The sequence below is a fragment of the Vigna unguiculata genome, chromosome 4, assembly GCF_037176805.1.
Source record: "Vigna unguiculata cultivar grain cowpea cultivar isolate G323 ecotype 2 chromosome 4, ASM3717680v1, whole genome shotgun sequence".
Classification (NCBI taxonomy): Eukaryota; Viridiplantae; Streptophyta; class Magnoliopsida; order Fabales; family Fabaceae; genus Vigna; species Vigna unguiculata.
In genome coordinates, this window is record NC_140795.1 from 9,276,946 (window position 1) to 9,301,830 (window position 24,885).

General features: G+C 26.5%; 1 protein-coding gene across 1 annotated transcript; it reads left to right on the plus strand.

The window, feature by feature from the left end:
• The first annotated feature begins 3,429 nt into the window (after positions 1-3,429).
• Positions 3,430-8,071, plus strand: LOC114181629 (protein trichome birefringence-like 19). Its single transcript, XM_028068134.2, has 2 exons — positions 3,430-4,155; positions 7,107-8,071. The coding sequence occupies exons 1-2, from the start codon at positions 3,535-3,537 to the stop codon at positions 7,884-7,886; spliced, it is 1,401 nt and encodes a 466-aa protein (XP_027923935.1). The 5' UTR covers positions 3,430-3,534; the 3' UTR covers positions 7,887-8,071.
• Positions 8,072-24,885: the final 16,814 nt, after the last annotated feature.

The following is a 24,885-nucleotide window of genomic DNA, read 5'->3' on the forward strand; positions in this document are numbered from 1 at the left end:
ACACAACCGGTTTGAGGGTGGCAGGTGGGATGCCTGGTAAGCCCAAGAGGATCCGAGGGTGTTACAGTTTGTATTTGATTTAGAAATAAATAAAAAAAAGGAAAACAAGTATGTAAATACTAAGTTTTTAAAATGCCATTGACTTATCCTTTCATGATGTAGTTAAAATAAAAGTATGTTAAATAAAAGTTAGTTAAAATGTCAATGACTTATCCTTTTATGATGTAGTTGAAATAAAATTATGTTAAACAAAAGTTATAGTTAAAATATCAATGACTTGTCCTTTTATGATGTAGGTCCTTTAAGTTCCAGAAAAAATTCTATTCAAAAGGAAGAAGATGATGTGATCCCAATTCAAGAAGAACCTATGATACGAAGAGAGAATTACAAGAAGAATGCATAAGACATGAAAAAAAATTCTCTTAATATATGTCTTGTAATTTTCTTGTACATTAAAATATAAGATATTATTTTCTTTCTTTAGAAAAAAAAATCAAGACATTAAGTTTGGGCATAAAGACAATTCTTGAAAATCAAGACCTCAATTGGATAGACATGTGTACCATCCAAACAAGGCATACTCTTCATATTTCATGTAAGGACCTCATTTGGAAATTAGAAACACCAACCATGAAAGTCTTAAACCTTCCATTTTCTTAGCTTGCCTATATAAACCTTCAAATTACGTTTGTAACATAAATTTCAAATTGAATTGAAGATTGTTGTGAATTTGTCTCTTTGTTTGTGAGTTCAAGAGGTTAGTTCCTCCTTTCTAGAATCATATCTTGAGTTTTTCAAATTTAAGTGGTGATTTTCCTTCTTGTACTTATCTTTCAATTTTGAAAGGGACACATTTTATTACTTCCTTCTCTTCCATATTTTTTATGCCTTTGTTTGTTCCTATAATTAAACCTTCACACTTGATTGATTTCATTCTTAGTAAAGAGATTCCAAGAACTTGGTGTGTTCTAGTTTCATAATGTTTTCTTACATGGCCGAAACATTTTCTTGAAAAATCATGAATTTAGCTCAATTTCTTTCATGGATTTGATTTTTTTTTAATATTTCTCTTGAATAATAACCTTGTAAACAACAAATCAATCGAAGAAAATTCATCTTAACATCATTTCAATTGTTTTGATCTAATGGATTTAAAATTTAAGTAAGAGCTACATGGGTTTTGTTCTTTCCAACATGTTTGATCTATCCAACTCCTTAATCACAAGGTGGAATCTTATTAGTTTTGTTAAGGCTAAACAAGTTTTTCTATTACAAGATGCATGTTACAATAATAAAAAACCAAACATTTTTTGGTACATCAATATCTCTATGTATTGTGAATTAAGTATAAGATAAAGCTTATTCAGGCACATTTGTAGCTTAAGTAAATATCATGAAGTATGATCAAGCATGACAAAGATAAGATGCAAGTAGTGATAAAACTCTATACGCAGAAGACTTTTGGTCAAACAAATATCTTGACATAATTCAATGACTAGTTATGTCTTCATCTAAACTTGTACAAATATTAGATAGAGTCACACTAGACTTATATCTTCATTATTTTTATCTCTCCACACCTAACTCAAGCACAAAATTGTTTGAATTTCTCCATCACCGAGTCTCTTTTGTCATCAAACCTATAAATTCCTTGAAGAATTATCAAAGGTAACAAAATAAAGTACATCATTGAAGGATCTTACGTTTAATACTACTTATGACAACGGTTAGATATAACATTACATTAAACAATTACGCCAATAAACTTAGTACACTATTTAGTGCAAATATATTCATTTTATCAAATATGAGTTCCTCAAATTGTAGAAAAAATTTCATAAAATATATAACTCATTGAATGATAACATTGACAAAAAAAACTTATCCTTCTTTACGTTAAGATTGTCAATTCCTTTGTCATGATCTAATAACATTAATTATTTATAGTTATACAAGTATAAGTGATTCGTTAATAAATTTAGACTACTAATGAAAAATTATGAATTTAATACTACGAAACAGGTTTAGTCCATTAAAGATAATAAAATCCTAACATATTGAATATACAAAAATAAATTAAAGAAAATGTGATTTCATCGAAAAAATTCATAACATCATGTTGTTATAAGGATCACACATTCCTTAAATTATCTCAATATATGATGTAATCTTTTTTATGTAATAAAGAAATGGAAGAAAACATAGAAAACGGAAAACTTACTTAAGTATATGAATATATTTTCTCATGTAAAAAGAAATAATGAAATGAAAGTAATAAAACGACATTAGAAAAATGATAAGAGAAGCAAAAGTGAATGTAGGAAAATTTTAGAAATCAAATACTTAATAGAAATATTGATTCAAATGGGCAATTGTTCACTTATATTTATTGCATTAACATATATTAAATTGTTAATGAAAAAATATTTTGAAGAATTATTGCTTGATGCTCTTTTATTATTTTCCCTTGTGTGTGATTAATGATTTTCTATTTAATTAATTATATTAATGACAAAATCATGCAAACAATAAAAATGTTGTGTAACCAACCAAGTGTGTACTAAACATATTACACTTGTTATAATACTTATAAATGTACAATGATATATTTTTAATGATTTTCTCTTTTATCTTATCAAACTAAAATATTACTAAATAACTTTTTCTGTAAATATCATCAAACTAAATAAATGCCAAGAAGTTATTAATATGAATAATACTGTACTTAATTTTCTTAAACAAGATTTCAAATTTGAGCCTTGTAACTATAGAAAGAAAAACACGGTTGAGAGGGGAGATTATGTTAAGAATATCCAACAAAAACAATTTTCTATGAAGATTTGTAAATCACAAAACCTACCTATAGTAAGAATATTAAAAGAAATAATTTATATTTCAAAAATAATTCCAAAAGTGAATTAAATTTTCAAAAATCTTACCAAAAGTGAAAATTCTCGAATCCACTGATTTGTTTCTCTTCAAAGATTATGACACCTTGTCTTTAAAAAAAAAAAGTATAAACAATCCATTTTACTTTAATTGAATGAGGAAAATAAGGGAATTTAAAAAACTATTAAAGTTTGAAAACTCAAAAAGTAATTTCTTTATTTCTTAAAAAATAAAAAGCACATCTATATTATGAGTGTTATATTGGATAAAGTTTTCATTCCTTTCCTATATGTGGTATTACCCAACTCTACAAAACCAATGGGCTAACTAAACATTTGAAAGAATTAATTCCATTTGTAAACCATTTTGAAATTAATATTATTTGACGACTCTGCTGTTTATGTTGTACACGCAATACAAAAAATAATTAATTGTGTATGGTGATAAAAATAATTTCATGAACATGAGCAAAAGTTAATTACGAGAGATAAAATATTAAGACACAATATTTAAATTTAATGTAGGTTTTAAAATCAAAGAGTGTCAATCAACAAAAACGATAAATTTAGTGTGATCTTCTTTTGGATTGAGAAAACCTCAATTTTTGGTTCATCTCCTCAATCCCTTCTCTCTCTCTCTTTCAAAATGAAGTTTCTTCTCCATTTTCCTCTTCTCAAAGGGAACATTGGATCAAAACAAAAACAAACAATGTCACAAAAAGTCACAATACTAGTATTCTCATCCTTGTTCGTATTCCTTCTCACCACAATCTCTTATTCTTTGCTTAGTTACGATTCATTATGGAAGATCAACGAATTCACGGGGCTATCTAATGATTATGGTTTGAAGAATAATGAGACACAGAGTCTGCAGAATGAGACAGAAAGTTTGAAAAACCAGACATGTTTTAGGAATGAGACAGAAAGTTTGAAGAATTTGAGAGATAGGTTGAGGGATGAGGCAGAAAAAAGGGCATCAAAAGCTTTGGAGAAGTGTGAGATTTTCAGTGGGGAATGGGTGCCAAATCCTGAAGCACCATACTACACAAACACAACATGTTGGGAAATTCATGAACACCAGAATTGCATGAAGTATGGAAGACCAGATTCTGAGTTCATGAAGTGGAGATGGAAGCCAAATGAGTGTGAACTTCCCATTTTCAACCCTTTTCAGTTTCTTGAAATTATGAGAGGAAAATCAATGGCTTTTGTTGGAGACTCCATTGGCAGAAATCACATGCAGTCCATGATTTGTCTTCTATCTAGGGTTAGTCTCTCTCTTCTTCTTCTTCTTCTTTTTCTTCTATCTTTTCTCAATCTTCAGCTTCTAAAATCATGGTTCCTCAGTTATTATTACCATAATTATCTTATCTTAATTTTGCTCCTTCATTTTCGATGTCAATTCTACTTGTCTTTTTTTCTTTCTCTTTTGTTTATGTTTATATATAGTAATGCATCTGAACATGTCAACTTATGTTTTTCTTCACTCATAATATAAATACTTGCATATAACCTAATGAAGAATTTTCATATATAATTAACTTTTATACTTTTTTTTTTATTTTAGTTAATGGTTTACGCACAGGCTTTAGCCGGCAAGTGAAAAATTAAAAAAAAATAGTTGATACTAGTTAAATTTTTTTAATGGCATTAATTTAATTATTAAGGAAAGGTGCATGACAACCAATGAGTTCAATGGTTGTTGAATATTTGACTAGGGGGCAAAGAAAGTGAGAAGTGTCTATATTTTTTTTATAGTATTTTAATAAATTTGAACTTCAACTTGTTAATATAATATTATCTAAAAATATAGAAAATAGTGTTGCATGTATGAAATTTGTTTTTATCTGCTTCGTTGTTACTTGTTATTAAATCATACATTTTTGTGTGGTCACTAAATTTAGTTAGATGATTAGTCGTATAGTTATCAACATGTTATATTTTTAGCTTAAAACAAATCTATAGATATGAATAATTAATATATACAACTAATATAATATTTATATATTTAAAAATAGACACATGTAACATTATTAGAAATATTTTTTTTTAAAATTGAATTCTAATAAAAGTTATCATTCTTAAATTAAATTTTAAAAGGTATTATTTGTAAATTACAACTATTGAACTATTTAAGATATATAATGGTTGAATATGTAACAGGTATTAATAAAATAACAATAATAATTATATAATTTAAAAATAATATTAAATAAATATAGTATCATAATTTCAAAACATTAAAACTATTACCATGTATACCTTGTATTTCAACTAGTTAAATATAATAGAAACAAAAGTGACTAGAAACATTATTAAATTTTTTTATTAAAGCTATGGAAAAAAATGCATACAGTCATAAAATTAACTTTTTCTTATTAATGTTTATTATGTTATAATTATATAATAAGAGTATTTTGAATCTTTTAAGACAACTACTTTGTTGTTAGTAGTGTTCTAAAATCAATAAAGTTGGTTGTGTTTATCAATATTATGTACTTTTGGTAACTATTTTTGGTGTTTAATTAGATGATTTTATCTTCTAGTAAATGCAAATAGTTTTTTATTTACTAAAATAAGCAGTTTATACCATTATAAAAAGATGCTATACTTTTTGTGATTGCTTTTTATATCATTTTTTAATTACACAATTTTACCTTTAATAAATAAAAAACATTGTTTATTTAATAAAGTAAATAATTAAAGATTTTCTTTATTAAAAAGAATTACATAACTTTTCCAATTAAAAACTATTATTTTAATAATTTCTAATATCTTTATACAAAAGCGTATATTTTTAAAACTGTTATTTTGAGGCAATAAAAATGTTGATACACATATATCATATTAAAATAATGTGAATAAAAAAACTGCCGCAAAAGGAAGTTTTATTATTAATGGCTACACATTATATTTCATTTATTTTTAAAATATTTATAATAAAGTTAAAATCCAATCAAATGTAAGTTTAGAACCGTTCTGTTTTCTGGTTAAAGGATTAGTTTTAGCAACCAGTTAATAAATATGTTAACAATATGCATTTAGGCTTAGCGGCATGTTTTTTTTTTTCCTCTAACATGTAGTAATTATACAATTTAGTTACTTAGTCCAATTTTATCAATTTGGTTCTATGAATAAGCCGATGTATGATGTTAATTCTTTATATTCCAATTATATCTTAATTGGATCTGAGTGTCATTTTAGTAATATTCCATTATAATACATTGATTATGTAATGTGGAGAACCAAAACCTCATGAGTATGTGAACATCTAATCGGCACCCTTATAACCTTAAAAACCTAAAGTCATTTGTATATCATAATTGAAACAGTTCAGTGTTGGGATATTTAGAAAACCAAAATTGCAATTATGGCAACATTGTATTGTATTAAAAAATATATACAAACAATTACATTCAAATATTATATATATATATATATATATATATATATATATATATATATATATATATAATTTAACTTTTTTAGCTTTCAATACTTAGATAGTTTGAAATTTGGAAATTAGAGCTACTGCGAAAAGAACTGAAATTTATTTCTCCTTACATTTTTTTAATCAGTAAAAAAGCAAATATATTGAATAAGGACAACTGAATTATCCTACCCATACATAATTAAAATAATATATATATATATATATATATATATATATATATATAAAATGATAGCAATATATCTCTCGTTAAATGATGCCGAAAAAAACATTATGATAATAATAATTCCATTGAAGACTTAGCTTTACATTGTAATTTATTTTTTATAACAATCCCAAAAACATCTATTAAAAGAATCTTCCATTATAATTCGTTTTTTATAAAAATCCCAAAAACATCTATCAAAAGAATCATCCATGCATATATATATATATATATATATATATATATATATATATATATATATATATATATATATATATATATATTTGAATCAAGCATACTCTCGATTCTTTATTTTCTATAACATTTCCCCTTCTTACATAAATATAATAAGCTTTTAGTTTAACTTAAATGTGAAACTCTATTTTTGTATGTGATTTATTTCTGTACAACTAATTTTTTTAAGTCTTACTTTACTCTTTTTTCTAGTTTTTCTCATCAGGATTCATAAAATAAACTTCTATGTCTGCATAACATTAAGATATACAGAAATAAAAAAAAAAAAAAAAGAATTAGGTTAATCTTAATCTTGTGCACTTTTCAGGCAGAGTGGCCCATAGATGTATCATACACAGATGACTTTTCCTTCAAAAGATGGCAGTACTCAAACTACAACTTCACAATGGCTACATTCTGGTCACCCTATCTAGTTAGGGCTGAAAATGTTGATTCAAAGGGTGATCTCATCAACATTTATCTGGACGAGTTTGATGAGAAATGGACGGCAGAGATTAAAGAGTTTGACTACGTGATTATCAATGGAGGACAGTGGTTCTTGAGGCCAATAGTGTTCTATGAGAAGAAAAAAATTGTTGGATGTCAATATTGTCCCAGGGAAAATGTGACTCATTTGACATGGCACAGTGGGTATAGGAAGGCTTTTAGGACTGCATATAAAGCCATCATCAATTTAGGAAACTCCAAGGTTGTAACGATTCTTAGAACGTATGCACCATCTCATTTTGAGAATGGGGTGTGGGATAAAGGTGGGAATTGCATAAGAACTACGCCATTTAAGAGTAGTGAAACAAGGTTGGAGGGTTACAATCTTGAGTTACACACAATACAGGTGCAGGAGTTCAAACGTGCTGAGAAAAAAGGTGTGAAGAGAGGTTTGAAATTCATGTTACTTGACACCACACAGGCTATGTTACTGAGGCCAGATGGTCACCCCAATAACTATGGCCACTCGCCACACCAGAACTTAACTAATGATTGTGTGCATTGGTGCTTGCCAGGACCTATAGACACTTTGGCTGATTTTCTATTAGAAACGTTGAGAAGGGAAGGTCTTTCATCTGTTCCTAAAAAAGACTTCATCTAAAGACAAAATTCTTAATTAGATTTACCATTTAATTTTTTTCTGTAATTTAATGTATAATCACAGGTTCTATAGACTCAGTAGTGATTTTCTACTAGAAATGTTGAAAATGGAAGTTGTTATCTCTCAGGTAAAACGAGACTTCATTTGTAAACAAATTTGATTGTTAGATCTACCAATTTTCTTCACATGTCTCGTTTTTCTGGCAAATTACCATTTGCAATTTTTGTCTTACAATTATCATCAACTTTTTCTAATAGAAAATCAATTCAGGAGTCTATAGGCCTGCACCAATGTCCAATTTATTTGTACTATATATGTTGTTATCATAGTATTACTCAAGGGAACCCTGTGTTAAGCCAAATTCTCTATGCTAAAAGGAAAGCAATAACATCCCAAAAACTATGGTGGCCACAGAAAACACAAGCTCTGTTGCCTTTTATGTCCACTAACTTTCACTGAGACGCGACTTGCACAAGCTAAGGCACTCAGTTTCTTCATTCAGGAGGACACACTACAGAGTAAGGAAGCATCATGAAATCAAGGGAAAAAAGTTGTCAAAATCCACATTACAGTCAACACCTCTCCCTATTGATTCTACACTTTGATTGGATTTAGTATTGGTTTACAAAGTCACTCACATAAAAGATAGGGCCTGTTCAAATCAGAGAAAAGAATTCTCACACCCGCTTGCATGGAAAAACAAAAGAAAACATGTAGATGTGCAAGTTCTATGGGTAGATAATGATTATCTTCAATGTAACTGAGTGAAATGAAGAGCGGGTTTCGATTACTGAAAACAGTACTGACAACACACTTTATCAGTGTTTTTAATATACTATCTTCTATTGATTAAAATTCACTATTATAGAAGATAATACGTCAGAGATCTTTGAAAGAATGGATTCAGACTTAATTCAACTTTATAAAACTGATATGTAAAATAAGTTTTATGTCCAATTATGTATTATAACTCAATCATAGATTTAATCGATATGATATCTTCTCACACCAGGAATCAGATATCTTAATATTTGTGGCTAATGGGAGACTCCATAATAGACTCAACAAATCTCACTCAGAGGCACTCTATATGTTCTAGGTTTGCAACCAACAATCTATTATAATTTATAATTTGATCCTGATTCTAGTCTATATGAAATCTACAACACGAATGTTATAAGCATTCCCCTAAAATCTAATATTGACTTGCAGATTGAGAGGTAACTGACATGAAATTCCAGATAAATACCAGAACAAAAAAGATGAAGTCGCTCAAGCATTTTGCCAAACATGTAGCACGCAAAAATAAAACAAAGAGAAACAACACATGTAACCCACACTTAAACATATCAACAATCGTATCAAAACAAATACATAAAAAGAAATTCATGGAACATAAACAAATATACAGCTGATAACATGAGTTTACATAAATCGTAATATTCAAACTCTTCATAAAATGAAATGATTGCAAAAATGAAAGTTTTCACATAAAATTAATACAAATTACCCAATTGAACTCTCTTATAAGTGTGATTCTAACTTTCTTCAAAATTTCCTTCTCTTTTAGATAAAAGTTCTCTTCCACTCTTTTGGTGCTCTTCTTACATTGTCTCTAGTACTTTCCCTTTCTTCTTTTGCTAATGTGTATTTTGTTTAATCAAGTTCTTCAAAGTTTGTACTTCATTAATAAATTGATGATTCTAATTTCACTTATTTAACTGAACTGAATTAAAAATATGACTTTCACATGCAATAAAAATTATTAAACTTCATATTTTTTACTTGTTTATAACTTAATTAATTTTATAATTATGAAAACTTTCTTCTATTATTTTTTAACTTCTTTTTAATATAACTTGTACACCATTTTAATCAAAAAAAATTACTTAAGATTTTAATTAAATTGACATCCATTCCTCAGTAATCATGTTTCCTAAGTATAAATATATAAACAGAATACAATCAAGCATAGGAAACAAACCAAAACTCATATAAACAAGAAAATCTATATTTAGATAAATCAAATCTACTTTTATAATATTTAAAACTTAGTTTTATACTAATCTACATGTATTAAGAAATTATACCTTTATTATATAAATAGATGAAAGGTAATTCTTATAATAAAATAAAGGAAATAAAAATTATTTTCACTAACAAATATATTTGGATTTATAAGGAAAAAAACATATTTGTAGTATAATATCACTTAATGCAATAATAAATAAAAAGCTTTATTACCTACTTTCTTTCATATTTTGTTTTCTGATATTATAACTTTTTTAAGAAAAAAAAAACTTGTATATACACATGTTAAATTAAAAATTATGTAATTATTATTAATATTATATGTATCATTAGAAAAATAAAATAATTATAATAAGACAATAATTAATTAATAAAATATTAATGAGTGATAAGTGATATCTCTCCTATTCAATTCATTATTTTAAAACTGAAAAGGTAAGAACCGTTTAAGAGCAAATTATGGATACAATACAACTTTATAATTATGTATTATTGTTAACTTAAACAAATCCTTAAACTTTCTCTCGTGTTATATGATTATTTAATGAGTTATCAGAAGTTGTAAATGGAATTACCAAAAATTTGCAACCGAAAAACGAGTATATGAATGTGGCTATAAAACTTATAAAAGGCTTAATTAAGTACTTAAAATCAAATAACCTCATTTTGCATATACTACTATTACTGGAAAGTTTATATATATATATATATATATATATATATATATATATATATATATATATATATATATATATATATATATATATATATATATGAAATGGATATATAATGTAAATTCATAAAAGAAAAACATAAAAATTAGTAAGAAAAGAAATACAATGATGAAAATATAGTTTAACATACCCATCAATCTTGATATCATTAAAGAGACTCTTAAAATATATTATTTTTAATATATTAGATAAAACTCGTAAGAGAATATTTGAGCAATATAAAACACACAAGATATTTTTTAATTTTTTTTATTAGCGCGGAAAGACTTAAATAACTTTTTATCAAGATTTAAATTAATGAGAGCATTGATAGAAATAATATTAAATATTTGAAATAAATAAATGTTTTGTAAGCAGATTTTATTTTATTATAAATTTAAAAATAAAATATTTTTCATTTGAAAAAAAAGTTATTAATTTTGTAATAGATATCTAGTAAGTCCAACAAGCTAGACGTACACATATTGAAAAACTAAGAAGTAACAGCAACAAAGTCGATCAAACTTAAAAAGTCTAATTTTTATTACTTATCTTGTTCCAATTATTGTTTACTTTCGTATTCCATAACTAATTTATTTTGTTCATAAAATCTTAGTAAATTCCTCGTTAATGAATGTTGTTGTTTTCTCTAATCATGTGTAATCTTTAAAATGTTTATTAATTATGATTTGCCTCTAGTTTACTTCAACTTTGTTTGATTGAGTCATATGCTCATGTCATTTTTTTTTAAAAGTCTTCCTTTTTTTTAGTTCTTAATTTTTTTAAGTCTTCTTTCTTCTTCTTTTTTTTTCTAGTTTTTTAAACATTTTTTTGAAGAGAAATGTTCTATAATGTGTCAATTTGATGTTGTTTATATAACGTCATTTATTTTTTCTAACATAATTAATTTAATTATTATTAATTGTTATATGGTACTTAAATCTTTATGTTACATATATGTATGTATGTTACTATTTTACATCAAATAATTTGCCTTAAAAATATAATTACATGCATGTATGTTACAATTTTACATCAAATAATTTGCAATACATCATATATTTTACATCCTATATTTTTCTAATATTAGGAAGAGAAGGAAAATTATTTATTTTTCCTTCCTTCTCTTCTATGTACTTATTACTAATCTTCAAGCGATAAGAAGAAAAAGTTCATGAGAGGGATGACATGAACCATTGGAGACATAAAAATAAGTGGCTATTATGGGTCATTGCATAAAAACAAGTGACAACTAAAAAGTTATCGAATTGTTGACCATGTTTGTTTATCATGCATCTCTTGAAAAAAAATGCTTATGATGTCCACAAAAAAAGAGGTTTGGCACGTTCGACATATTCGTCTAATTAAAGTGATATTTTGAAATTATGTTTTTACAACAATAAAACATGGAAGTGAGATAAATATCACGTAAAATCACAACATATCAAAATAAGATAAAAAAAACACTTTTAAATCCACATACTTTATTACTCTTTTGGTTATTTTATTTGTCAAGTAATGTTAGTCCTCATTTTCTTAAATTTAGTCCTCAGTTTCTTAAAAATGATTCAATAGTTTGATCAGACGGTATTAACGTCAACGTCACGTGCCAATTTCTGATTTTTTTGAATTTTTTGAATTGTTTTGAATTTTTAAATTTTTACACGTGTCACTTTACAGTTGTGTCACATGTCAAAATGATTCAATTTAATCCCTATATTTGTGTTTTAGTTTCAATTTAGTCCCACTTTTTGCAAAAATGAAGTAATATTGTCCCGACTTAAATTGACACTCAATTTACGTGTTTATTAAATATTTCTAGAAATATTTTAAATTAACTTTAAATTCTATACAAAACATTAAACTTTGGTTTTGTTTTGAACTTGAGATTTAATTCCTAAAATTATGTGTGACAAGTTATTTGATTTTTAATCTTCACTAAGTTTGTATAATATGATACACTTGATACCTTCATGTATGATGACAAAATTATTAATCGTTGAAATTAAGTTTAGGGTTTAACTTTGTTTAATAATAAAACTAAAAACAAAACTTGCTTAAAAATATTTAATAAAAATGTCAATTTTAGTAAGAATATCATCATAAAATTTATACAAAAACTAGATTGAATGTCAATTTAATAGGGACAATATTGCTTCATTTTTATAAAAATTGAGACTAAATTGAAACTAAAAACAAATATATGAACCAAATTGAATCATTGTAACATGTGGCACAATTGTGAAGTGAGGCGTGTAAAAAATTTAAAAATTAAAAAAATATTCAAAAAAAATCAAAAAATTCAAAACAAATTCAAAAAAAAATCAGAGATTGACATGTGAACTTTAACACCGTTTGGTCAAAATTAACGGCACAGACCAAATTGAATCATTTTTACAAAAATAAGGACCAAATTGAGATAACAAAAAATTGAAGGACCAATTTGGCATTACTTAACAAATATAAAGAGCAAAAGAGTAATTTAACCTTTTTTTATCATACTTTATAAATATTTGAATTAATTTTGTAGTGACTAATCCTAAAAATGAGTTTCATCATGACCAACAGAGTAACCCAACAATATCTCTTTTTGAGTAAAACTCACTCATTTACAACTCTATGGTCATACCTCCAATAACAAATAACTCCAGATAAATATAAAATAAATAAACAAAATTAGTACGTAACTAAATATAAATATAAATTAAATAAATAAAACTCATATATAATTATTAGTAAATATAAATTAAATAAATAAAATAATTACGTACAGAAAAATAAATATAAATATATCATTGCGTAACAAAATACAAATATAAATAAATAAATAAAATAATGAGGACACCTTAGTAAATATAAAAATAAAATAAATATTAATAGATAAATAAATAAATCTAAGTCTCTTTTTCTTACCTTAGTAACTATAGAGAAATAACTTTAACTTTTCAATTCTCTTTCATGTTCTTTTTCCATTTATTTGTCCCTGTTTATATCAACATTCATTCTTTATTCATGTTTCATTTTATTTTATTTTTTTACTTACTTTTTTACTATTTTAGCATTAAATATAGGTGTGGTCAAATGGATTAGTTTGATCCGCTTTGACCTGATCCCTCATCAATCCCTCTAAAATGGATTGAGCTGGTACATCATTTTTTTTCTTAATTTGTTTTTAATTTTTAATTTTTAAAATTTGTTTAATTACATTAAAAGAATAAATAAAATATTTTCTTAATTTTTAATTAATTTGTTAATATTTTTAATGAGATAAATTAAAATAATTATTATATTTTCATGTTAAATTATTCTATTATAACTAATAATTGGACTTTAAATGTAAGTGTTAATGATTTAAATTATAATATTATTATATATTTACATCTTTAAAAAATATATTATAGAAAATTTAATCTTTTAAATTATTTTATTTTAATTTTTAATTTAAAAAAATGAGTGAACATATCAGACCAGACTAACCAAAGAAAATTTCCAACCTGACCTATTTTAATTTTGACGGGTTGATGGAGCGGCCAATCGATTCAACCCATTTTATCATCCCTAATTTAATGTAAATATGTTTTTTATCTTTTAGCATAAATAAGGTTTATATGTACAACTATACATAGAGATAAGTAATTTATTTTCCTTTTAAACAAATCTATACAATTATAATATATATATATATAGTATAATAATAAATAAATATTTATTTGTAATACTTAACTATTTATATTATTTTATTTTCATAATAATAATACGATTGTTAACACTTAATTTTGTAACTAATTATATATATATATATATATATATATATATATATATATATATATATATATATATATATATATATATATATATAATCCAACTATGTTAATTAGGGTGAATACAATCATAATTAGGGATGGCAACGGGGCGGAGCGAGAACGAGTTTTACTATCCCATACCCATCTCCGTAAAAAAAATTCATCCCCATCCCCATATCCAAACCCAACGGGTATCAAACTTTTGTCCCATCCCATCCCCACCGGGTAACGGTATAATCTCGTACTCATACCCATACTCGTTTACTTACTACTTTAATATTAATTTTAACTAATTTTTATAAAATAATAAAAATTACGGTAATGGAAACATAATATTATCAAATATTCAATATTAGGAGTATGGTTGTTTCTTTGATATCAAATATTTTGAAATAAATTATAATTGTTTACATTTTAGATTAGAATACCAAATAAAATTTAATGAGAACACAAACATTTATTAAATTTGCAAACATTACCTAGTTGATAAACTTTAAAAATATTTTTTAAAAAAACTATAAAAGGAAAAAATATTTTTAAAAAAATATAAAAGGAAAAAATATTTAAATTAAAATATATTTTAAATGTTTGTTTACTTCAATTTTTTAAATTATAATGAATCTATATTTTATACACTAATAAAAGTTATAATACATCACTTGATCAAAATGATGCAAAGAACAAATAATAAACATAATAATAAAATTTTAACATAGATCTTGTATCTTTTGAACCACAATATATGTTGGATGGTGGTAAAAAAATATTCATGGGAATTACATTAAATTTTTATATTATAGTAAATAAAAATTATTTATACAATTATATTGAAAAAATTAAAGTATGATTGTAATGAGTTAAAAAATAAAAAATAATTAGATAAAATTTATCAAAATAGTATTCTACATGATGAAAATAAACAAAAAATAAAAATATTAAGAAATTATCAAATGTGTGTCTTATAAACAATTTGTAGACTATTGGAAGGAATCACACAAAAAGAAACAAATATATAATTAAGGGTATGATAAGATGAAAAATATCTTAGAGATATAAGAAAACTTTTCACATATCAACATATATACTCAATGGTTGATAAAGAAATGACGCAAAGAACAAATAATAAACATAATAAAATTTTATCATAGATATTGTATCTTTTAAACTCCAATATATGTTGGATGGTGATAAAAAAATATTCATGACAATTACATTAAATTTTTATATTGTAGTAAATAAAAATTATTTATACAATTATAGTGAAAAAATTAAAGTATGATTGTAATGAGTTAGAAAATAAAAAATAATTAGATAAAAATTATCGAAATAGTATTCTACATGATGAAAATAAACAAAAAAAAATATTAAAAAATTAACAAATATGTGTCTTATAAACAATTTGGAGACTATTGGAAAGAATTGCACAAAGAAAAAACAAATGTATAATTAAGGGTATGATAAGACGAAAAATATCTTAGAGATCTAAGAAAACTTTTCAAATATCAACATATATACTCAATGGTTGAGAAATAACAAAAATTGTTTTAGCGAAATAAAAGAGTTATTGAAATAAAATAAAAATTAATAATAATAAGTAAAGATTTTTTTTTATATTACCAAGTAAATAAAATGTTTATGCTATTAAACACTTAAATTAAGAGTATTAAACATTCTCATGTGAAAGGAAAATATACAATAAATAGAAATATTAAAAAATAATAGAAATATTCAAATGTTAGACATAATTTTTTTTTAATTGACATACATCATTTTAACATAATTACATAAAGATTATGATAAGATAAAAAATATATTGGATATGCGAATGAGTTTCATGACAAACCAAATATTTAGAAGAAATAAAAAATAAAAAGAATATATAGGGTTACTTAATTAATTGTGAATATTTTAATAATTTAAACGATGATGGAAATATGGCGGGGACGGGTATTATGGCGGGGATATATTCATCCTCATCCCCATCCCCATACCCAATTGAAAAAATCGGGGATTTCCCATACCCATACCCATACCCATACCCAGTCAATGCGGGGATTTCCCGTCAAAACGGGGACGGATTCGGGCAATACCCACAGGGACGGGTTTATTTGCCATCTCTAAACATAACACAATAGCAGTTTAAATTCTAACAAAAGGACTAAAGGTGCTTCTTATTTAACTAATATTATCTAGTCTTCAAAGTTTTGTCTCAAATTCAGAGTTACTAGTCCCGTCTGCACCTACTACTACTCACATATAATCATATGATTATCGCATGGAAAAGAAAAAAAAACACACCAACAAAAAATACTAGGGTAAGCTAATGGATTTAAAGAAAAATAAGGAAAAGATAATTTATAAATGAAGAAGGGATGTAAAATTTATAAGTCTGCATTCATGAAATCAATAATTCTTCCTCATTTCTCCATTTATCTACTTCTGAATTACTCATTCAATGACCATTCTCTTTACAGTCCAACATAAAAGCTCACAAAATTCGCAATCATTCAACATGGACTATCCAACGTCAAACCACACTACTCTATCCAAACATCTCAGTTAAAAAAACTTAGTCCCAAACAATTCACAATCATCGAATCATATACTAGGTACCAGTCCACATGACTCAACCCAATGGATCAAACAACTATTAGTCCAATGCTCAAACAACAAAAAATAATTCTAGACTTTGCTTCTGAAAGACTAATTTGTTGAATGGACTCATGAAATTTTGCATCTGTCATGTTTGCTACCAAATCCTTTAATTAATTAATCTTACACCACTTAGGACCAATATCCCCAAACCAAGCCATGACAGGGTTAACTCCAGCTTCCTAAGCAATGGCGGAACTTGAACAAAAATTTTAGGGGGGACAAATTATATTTGTTATATGTAAATTATTTTTCCTAGTTAAAAAAAAATAATTTCCTTACATCATTTTCTATGTTCAAAACAATAATATATGACAATAATATCTATCCAAAAAATATGACAATAATATATATGAAAGAGTAGCATAAAGTTTATCATTAATAATAATATATTAAAAAACGAAAGCAAAAGTTACCTTCCCGGCATTACGTTCTAAATCATTTTCAAATTCATTATATATAACTTTAGGAACCTTAGAGAGTTGTTTTTCATTTTCTTCAATTTTTGGATTTTCATAAAGTTTCTCAAGTTTATATGACATAGATGCACTTTTTTCATCTTCATCACAAGCCTTCCACTTGAAAAAAAGAATCAATTATTTTACTCTTTACCATAATTTTTCTAATATAAATTTGTCATCTCTCCCCTATTTAGAAAAATATTAAATTATGAATATCCCAAATTAAATCTTAAAACTAAGACTCAATATTCTTAGAAAACTAATAACTTCTAGATGATTTACCTTCCCTTACTTGGAGATTCTTAATCTTGTTCTTCCCTTACACAACTTCAAAGCCTAAAATAGCTCTATCTACACAAAGAAGAGTTTGATCAACAATTAGAGCATGATTTTATGATCTCTAACAGATAGAGATATTCCTAGAGCGTAGAAAAGTCACATACAAGAAGAAAACATATTGCTTCAAAAAAACGGGTAAAAAAGGAACTTACTCAAAAGAAGAAATTATTCAATCCAAAATATTCCTTAACTCCTTAATTTTTTCCTTGTGCAATTTGATTTTGAAAATAATAAACAATTGATGATGAGAATTGAGATGGAAATAAAAAAAGAGAAAGAGATGGAAATACAAAAAAGAAAAGAAAAACCAAATAAAGAAGTAAAAGAAATTATAATAAAAAGGGAAAATATGATTTTTAAATTTAGAAAAGGTTTTTTTTAAAACTAAATTAATATAAATAAATATATTTTTTAAAAATAGATAGAAAATAAATAAAAAACGTTGGGGTCAACATTATGTTCCGCCTCTGTTCCTAAGTATGATCCTCTATGTGGAGCCTCCTTCAACTTACACCACCTAGATGTCATACTCTATGTGAGTTAAACACTAGTTGAGTCAGGATAATTTAATACACTTGACACACTAAACAATAGTATTTTCCCTTGAAAATAGCCATTGGGACTCAAACTTCACATCAAACCAAAAAAAGTTCACTCAATCTCAAAACAATACCTCCTTTTGTATTGCTATTATAAATTATCCAAATTGAGGAACGAGGGTTCGAGTGAGAATATAGCTTGAAAGAAAAAGTACAAAGGAGGTGCAGCGGGAAGTGCAGCCCCTCGTTGCACCCCACACCCCACCTTTTCACATTTCTATTCCTTGTCTTTATTTTAAAAAAATGATAAACATATTTTATTATATCCATATTTTATTCTTTTATTATGATTTTCTCTTTCTTATTTATTGGACACACCATACTTAGGGATGTCAAAAGGATTCGTACCAGCGGGTATCCGCGGATAAAACCCGTAACGGGTAGGAAATGGATATTGTAAATGGATACTCACGGGTAACGGGTATGTGTATTTTTAATATCCGCATGTTAACGAGGTGGGTACGGGTGTGGGGACGAAAAAATTTCCATTTATTTATTTATTATTAATATTGCCTACAATATACTTATAAAATTTAAATGCAAAAATATACTTAAAATATTCACACACACACACACACATATATATATATATATGTGTGTGTGTGTGTGTGTGTGTGTGCGTGCGTATATTTACAATACTGTATGCATCTTACATTTACACCATTTAGTACATCTTATATTTCCTACACTAGAAGAGGAAGAATTGTTATTTATTTACAGTTTCCCCCTCATATACTGGTTTTTAAACAGGTGGAGGGAAAAGGTTATGGATAGGATTCACTTGGACTGTTGGGGGTAAATAGAAGGTCACTCCGATTTGTCCTTCGATGACAATCGGCGCATTTGGAGCAGAGAGAAAAGTAATAATAGAGTTTCTCGTTTCCTGAAATGTTACAGAATTATTTACTGCATTGGTTTGTCATGCATTCCCTGGGAAAACAACCCCAATGTCTGCAAAGAAGGGACCAGGCATGTTTGGAGCAGCCATCTATGATGATGTTATAAAATTTTGTTTTTCACACACAATCGTAAAATGGGGAAGTGAGACAAATATCACATAAAAAAAATACAGCATATCATACTAAAATAAAATGAAATGAAAATTCTCCTAAATCCATAAAACTAGATTTTTATTATACTTTTATAAAGATATTGATTAATTTTGTAGTGACTAGTCAGAATAAATGAGCTCATGACCAACAAAGTAACTCAAGAACATCTCATCTTGAGTAATACTAACTCGTTTAAATCCCCAAGGTCATACCTCCAACTACAATAATCAAATCTTTATTTATCATAAATTTTATTTCAATATTGAACCATATAATTATATAAATAAATAAATAGATAGGATCAATGGATAATTAAAATAAATATAAATAAATAAAAAGGACCAGTATGTAACTGGAGATAAATATAAATAAGTAAATGAAAGTAAATATAAATTGAGTAAATAGGACCAGTGCATAACTAGGGATGAATATCAATAAATAAATAAGAACGAGAACTAAATATAAATTAGAATGAGGTTAGGGGCACCTCACTTATAGAGATAAAAAAATAATTATGAACAAATAAAAACATAAAATGATAGATGTCTCCTCCCCTTACCTTAGTTACTATGGAAAACACACCAAGGTTGTCTCGAGACTCTGGTGATAAAAATTTTTTTTCGTTGTTGTAACCTCTCTCTCTTTCAATGGATCCACACAAAAGCTTCTCTTTGTTTTTTTTTCATCTTCTCTTTTGCTCTCTATTTCTCTTACCCCACCCCTATTTATACTCTATTAGGTAATCATTACTTCTAGTTTGATTCTTAATTAACTTAGTTCCTATACTATTTTGATTCCATTAGTTCTCAACATTCAGTCCTAGATTTTTTTCACAGTGAATGGATAAAAGATAAAGACGAATCTGCTAACATTAAATGCTTCTGATTACTTCCATTTATATATATATATATATATATATATATATATATATATATATATATATATTCTTTTCTTTTAATTTTTATTATATATGATAATAACGTTCTCATTCATTTGTTATTCAATCCACATTCATTTGTTATTCAATCCACTGTCACTTTGTTTTCCAAGATTTTGCATTTGATTGTAACCCGCTTTCCATTTATTCATTTTGCATTTATTCAAACTTTTGCATATAAATTCATATATCGATTATTATTAAACCTATCAGTACAATTTATTTTGTAAATTTACAGCTAGCAGATATTATAAGTACTATCAACACATTTTTTTTATGCATAAAATGTTTTGTCAATGAAGATCTTAAATATGGTTTGTTTAAAATATATTGACTTGATCACAAAATAATAATAATAATTTTTTAATAGTGTATATAATATGATTATTGGGATTTTATTTTGTAATGTTAGAAATAATAAAGATAAATAGTATAACTATAATATATGAAAAGTAATCTATCATTAACTTTTAGGTGTTATCATACTAAAAAATATTGTGGTATAAATTTTATTTTATTTTATTTATAGATGTTACATTTTCTCCCCCAGATACAGAAATTTCGCCTTCGATTTTTTTTTACTAAAATAATTGAGGATAAATATCTTTTATTTTTTCTTCTAATTCCCATGTAATATCCCCATTAGCTTCATTCCACATGACCTTTACCAGAGGGATTTGTTTGCCTCTCAGTTCCTTGACCTTCTTGTCCAAAATCTGTACGAGCATTACATCAAATGTAAGGTTATTCTTTAATTGTACTGTATCAGGTTTTATCACATAAGTTGGGTCAAAAATATTTTTTCTTAATTGAGACAAATGGAAAACATTATGAAGGTTGGAAAGGAACGGAGGTAAACAAATTTGATAAGCAACAGGACCTATTTTTTTAAGAATCTGGTAAGGACCAATGAACCGGGGAGTGAGTTTCTTTGATTTCATCACTCTACCAATTCTAGTGGTTGGTGTTAGTTACAAGAATACATGATCACCTTCTTGAAATTCAAGAGGTCGTCTTTTCTTGTCAGCATAATTTTTTTGCCTACTTTGAGTTGTTCTCAATATTTCCCTAATCATTTTGATTTTCTTGGTTGTATGTTGAATCATTTCAGGACCTAATACTGAATTTTCACCGGTCTCAAACCAACACAAAGGTGTTATACATTTCCTTCCATATAATGCCTCATAGGGTGCCATACCTATGCTGGAATGGAAACTATTGTTATAGGTGAACTCAATCAAAGGCATACATCGATCCCAATTATCAGAATTTTCTAACACACAAGCTCTTAGCATCCAAAGATTGAATGGTTCTTTCAGACTGTCCATCAGTTTGGGGATGATAAGTTGAGCTAAGGTGAAGCTTGGTACCTAAGGCTTGATGTAAACTTCCCCAAAATTTTGAAGTAAATCTAGGGTCCCTATTAGATATAATACTTATTGGAACTCCATGTAACCTAACAATTTCTTTTATGTACAATTCAGTCAATTTTTCCAATGAATACCTAATGTTAATGGGTAAGAAATGAGCAGACTTTGTTAACCTATCCATGATAACCCATATGGAATCAAATTTTTGAATGGTTTGTGGGAGGCCAACTACAAAATCCATTGCTATACTATCCCATTTGCATTCAGGTATATCTAAGGATTGTAGCATTCCTGCTGGCTTTTGGTGTTCTATTTTAGCTTTTTGACAAACTAGACATTTTGCTACATATTGTGTCACTTCCTTTTTCATTTTGGGCCACCAAAACATTTTCTTGAGATCTTGATACATTTTTGTTGTGCTCGGGTGTGTGCTTAATTTGCTTTTATGTGCTTCTTCTAGAATCATTTCCTTAATTTCCTCATTATTGGGTACACACATCCTGTCCTTAAATCTCAAAGTTCCGATTTTATCTATGCCAAAATTCTCCCCACCACTTTGACCTATCAATTTCTTTTTCTTATTAATGAACTCATCAATTTCTTGTGTCTCATGGATTTGCTTTTGTAAATTGTTAGTGATCTGAATGGAGTTTAATTGCATTTTATCATGGCTTAGGGTGACCAAAAAGTTCATGTCTCTAAATTTTTCTAACAGATTCATTTCATGAATCATTAGTGAAGAGACATGTAAATATTTTTCTACTTAAAGCATATGCCACTACATTTGCCTTTCCTGGATGGTAATGTAATTCAAAATCATAGTCTTTTAGAATTGTCTCATATTTAATTCCTTTTGGTCAAACAAGTATTTGAGACTCTTATGATCACTAAAATCTTCGAACTTACCACCATAAACATAATGTCTCCATATCTTAAGTGCAAAAACAATGGCAGCTAGTTCTAGATCATGGGTTGGGTAATTTTTCTCATGTGTTCTTGGTACCTAGAACTATATGCCACTACCTTTCTATCTTGCATAAGAACACAACCTAATCCCATTTTGGAAGCATCACAAAATATAACAAAGTGCCCAGTAGGATCAGGTAATGCTAAAACAGATGAAATGGTTAATCTTTTCTTGAGTTCTTGAAAACTATTCTCACATTTTTCTGTCCACATAAAAGCTTGGCCCTTTTTGGTGAGTTGGGGTAAAGGCATAACTATTTTAGAAAATCCCTCAATGAATCTTCTATAATATCCTGCCAAACTGAGAAAACTGTGAATCTCAGTCATTGTTTTTGGTGGCTCCCATTGTAGAACTGTTTTTACTTTGGTCGGATCCACTGACACTCCCTTATTGGAAATCACATGTCCTAAGAATTTTACTTTCTCTAACCAGAATTCACACTTAGACAATTTAGCATACAATTTCTTTTCTCTCAAGATTTGCAAGACAATCCGAAGGTGTTCCTCATGTTCCTCAAGAGTCTTAGAATAAATAAGAATGTCATCTATAAAAACAATCACAGATTGATCTAAAAATGGATGGAAGATCCTATTCATGTAATCCATGAATATTGCAAGAGCATTGGTCACACCAAAAGGCATCACTTGATATTCATAATGGTCGTACCTAGTTCTGCTAACATTAAATGCTTCTGATTACTTTTATATATATATATATATATATATATATATATATATATATATATATATATATATATATATATATATATATATATATATATACATATTCTTTTCTTTTAATTTTTATTAGATATGATAATAACATTTTCATTCATTTGTTATTCAATCCACTATCACTTTGTTTTCCAAGATTTTGCATTTGATTTGTAACCCACTTTTCATTTATTCATTTTGCATTTATTCAAATTTTTGCATATAAATTCATATATCGATTATTATTAAACGTATATTCATAATTTATTTTGTTATTAGTTTCAATAATATATATATATATATATAATTTATAGAATATTTAACTATCATATAATTTGTTGGTAAAGAACTATTACCTATCAGTACAATTTATTTTGTAAATTTACAGCTAGCAGATATTATAAGTACTATTGACACTTTTTTTTATGCATAAAATGTTTTGTCAATGAAGATCTTTAATATGGTTTGTTTAAAATATTTTGACTTGATCACAAAATAATAATAATAATAATTTTTCAATAGTGTATATAATATGATTATTGGGATTTTATTTTGTAATGTTAGAAATAATGAAGATAAATAGTATAACTATAATATATGAAAAGTAGTCTATCATTAACTTTTAGGTGGTATCATACTAAAAAATATTGTGGTATAAATTTTATTTTATTTTATTTATGGATGTTACAACGGGTATCATAGTATCCGTACCTGTGGATACCCGTACCCGTTATGCTCTAATTTAAATTAAAAAAAAACATGATTAAAATATTAACATATTGATTTTGAATGAGTTATTTTTTATCAATTAGTTTTAAAAAAAAATAATTTCTTTGTAAACTATCATTCAACACTATTTAAATGGATTATTTAAACTTTGTTTAAAATTTATGAATGTTATGTATTATATTTTATTTGAATTTACGATTAAAACATGTTGTTAAATATTTTTTAATTTTTGTAAATACCCGTGAGTACCCGTAGATATCCGTAAATATTAAAATATTTATTCAGCGGGTAGGGTACATGAAAGCTACTACGTGTACCTTACCCACCTTGTTGACATCCGTAATTATAGTGACTCAATCAATTATAACATGCCAATCTAGAACAGATTTTACAAAGGTAATTTCTTCATCAATCATCCTCATTCATTAGAATTCATATGTCATTAGTACTATTATAAATTAAAACTAACTTCTCTTACCTTAGTTAAACTGTCATCTTTTTCACAAGTGCTCCTTACACCTTTATCTCTCAAGAATGATGACCTCACTACAATACTAAAATTCCAAATTAGAATTTAAGCACATCATCACATCATAGACCAAGAGAGATTCACTAAGCATAGTAGAGCACATG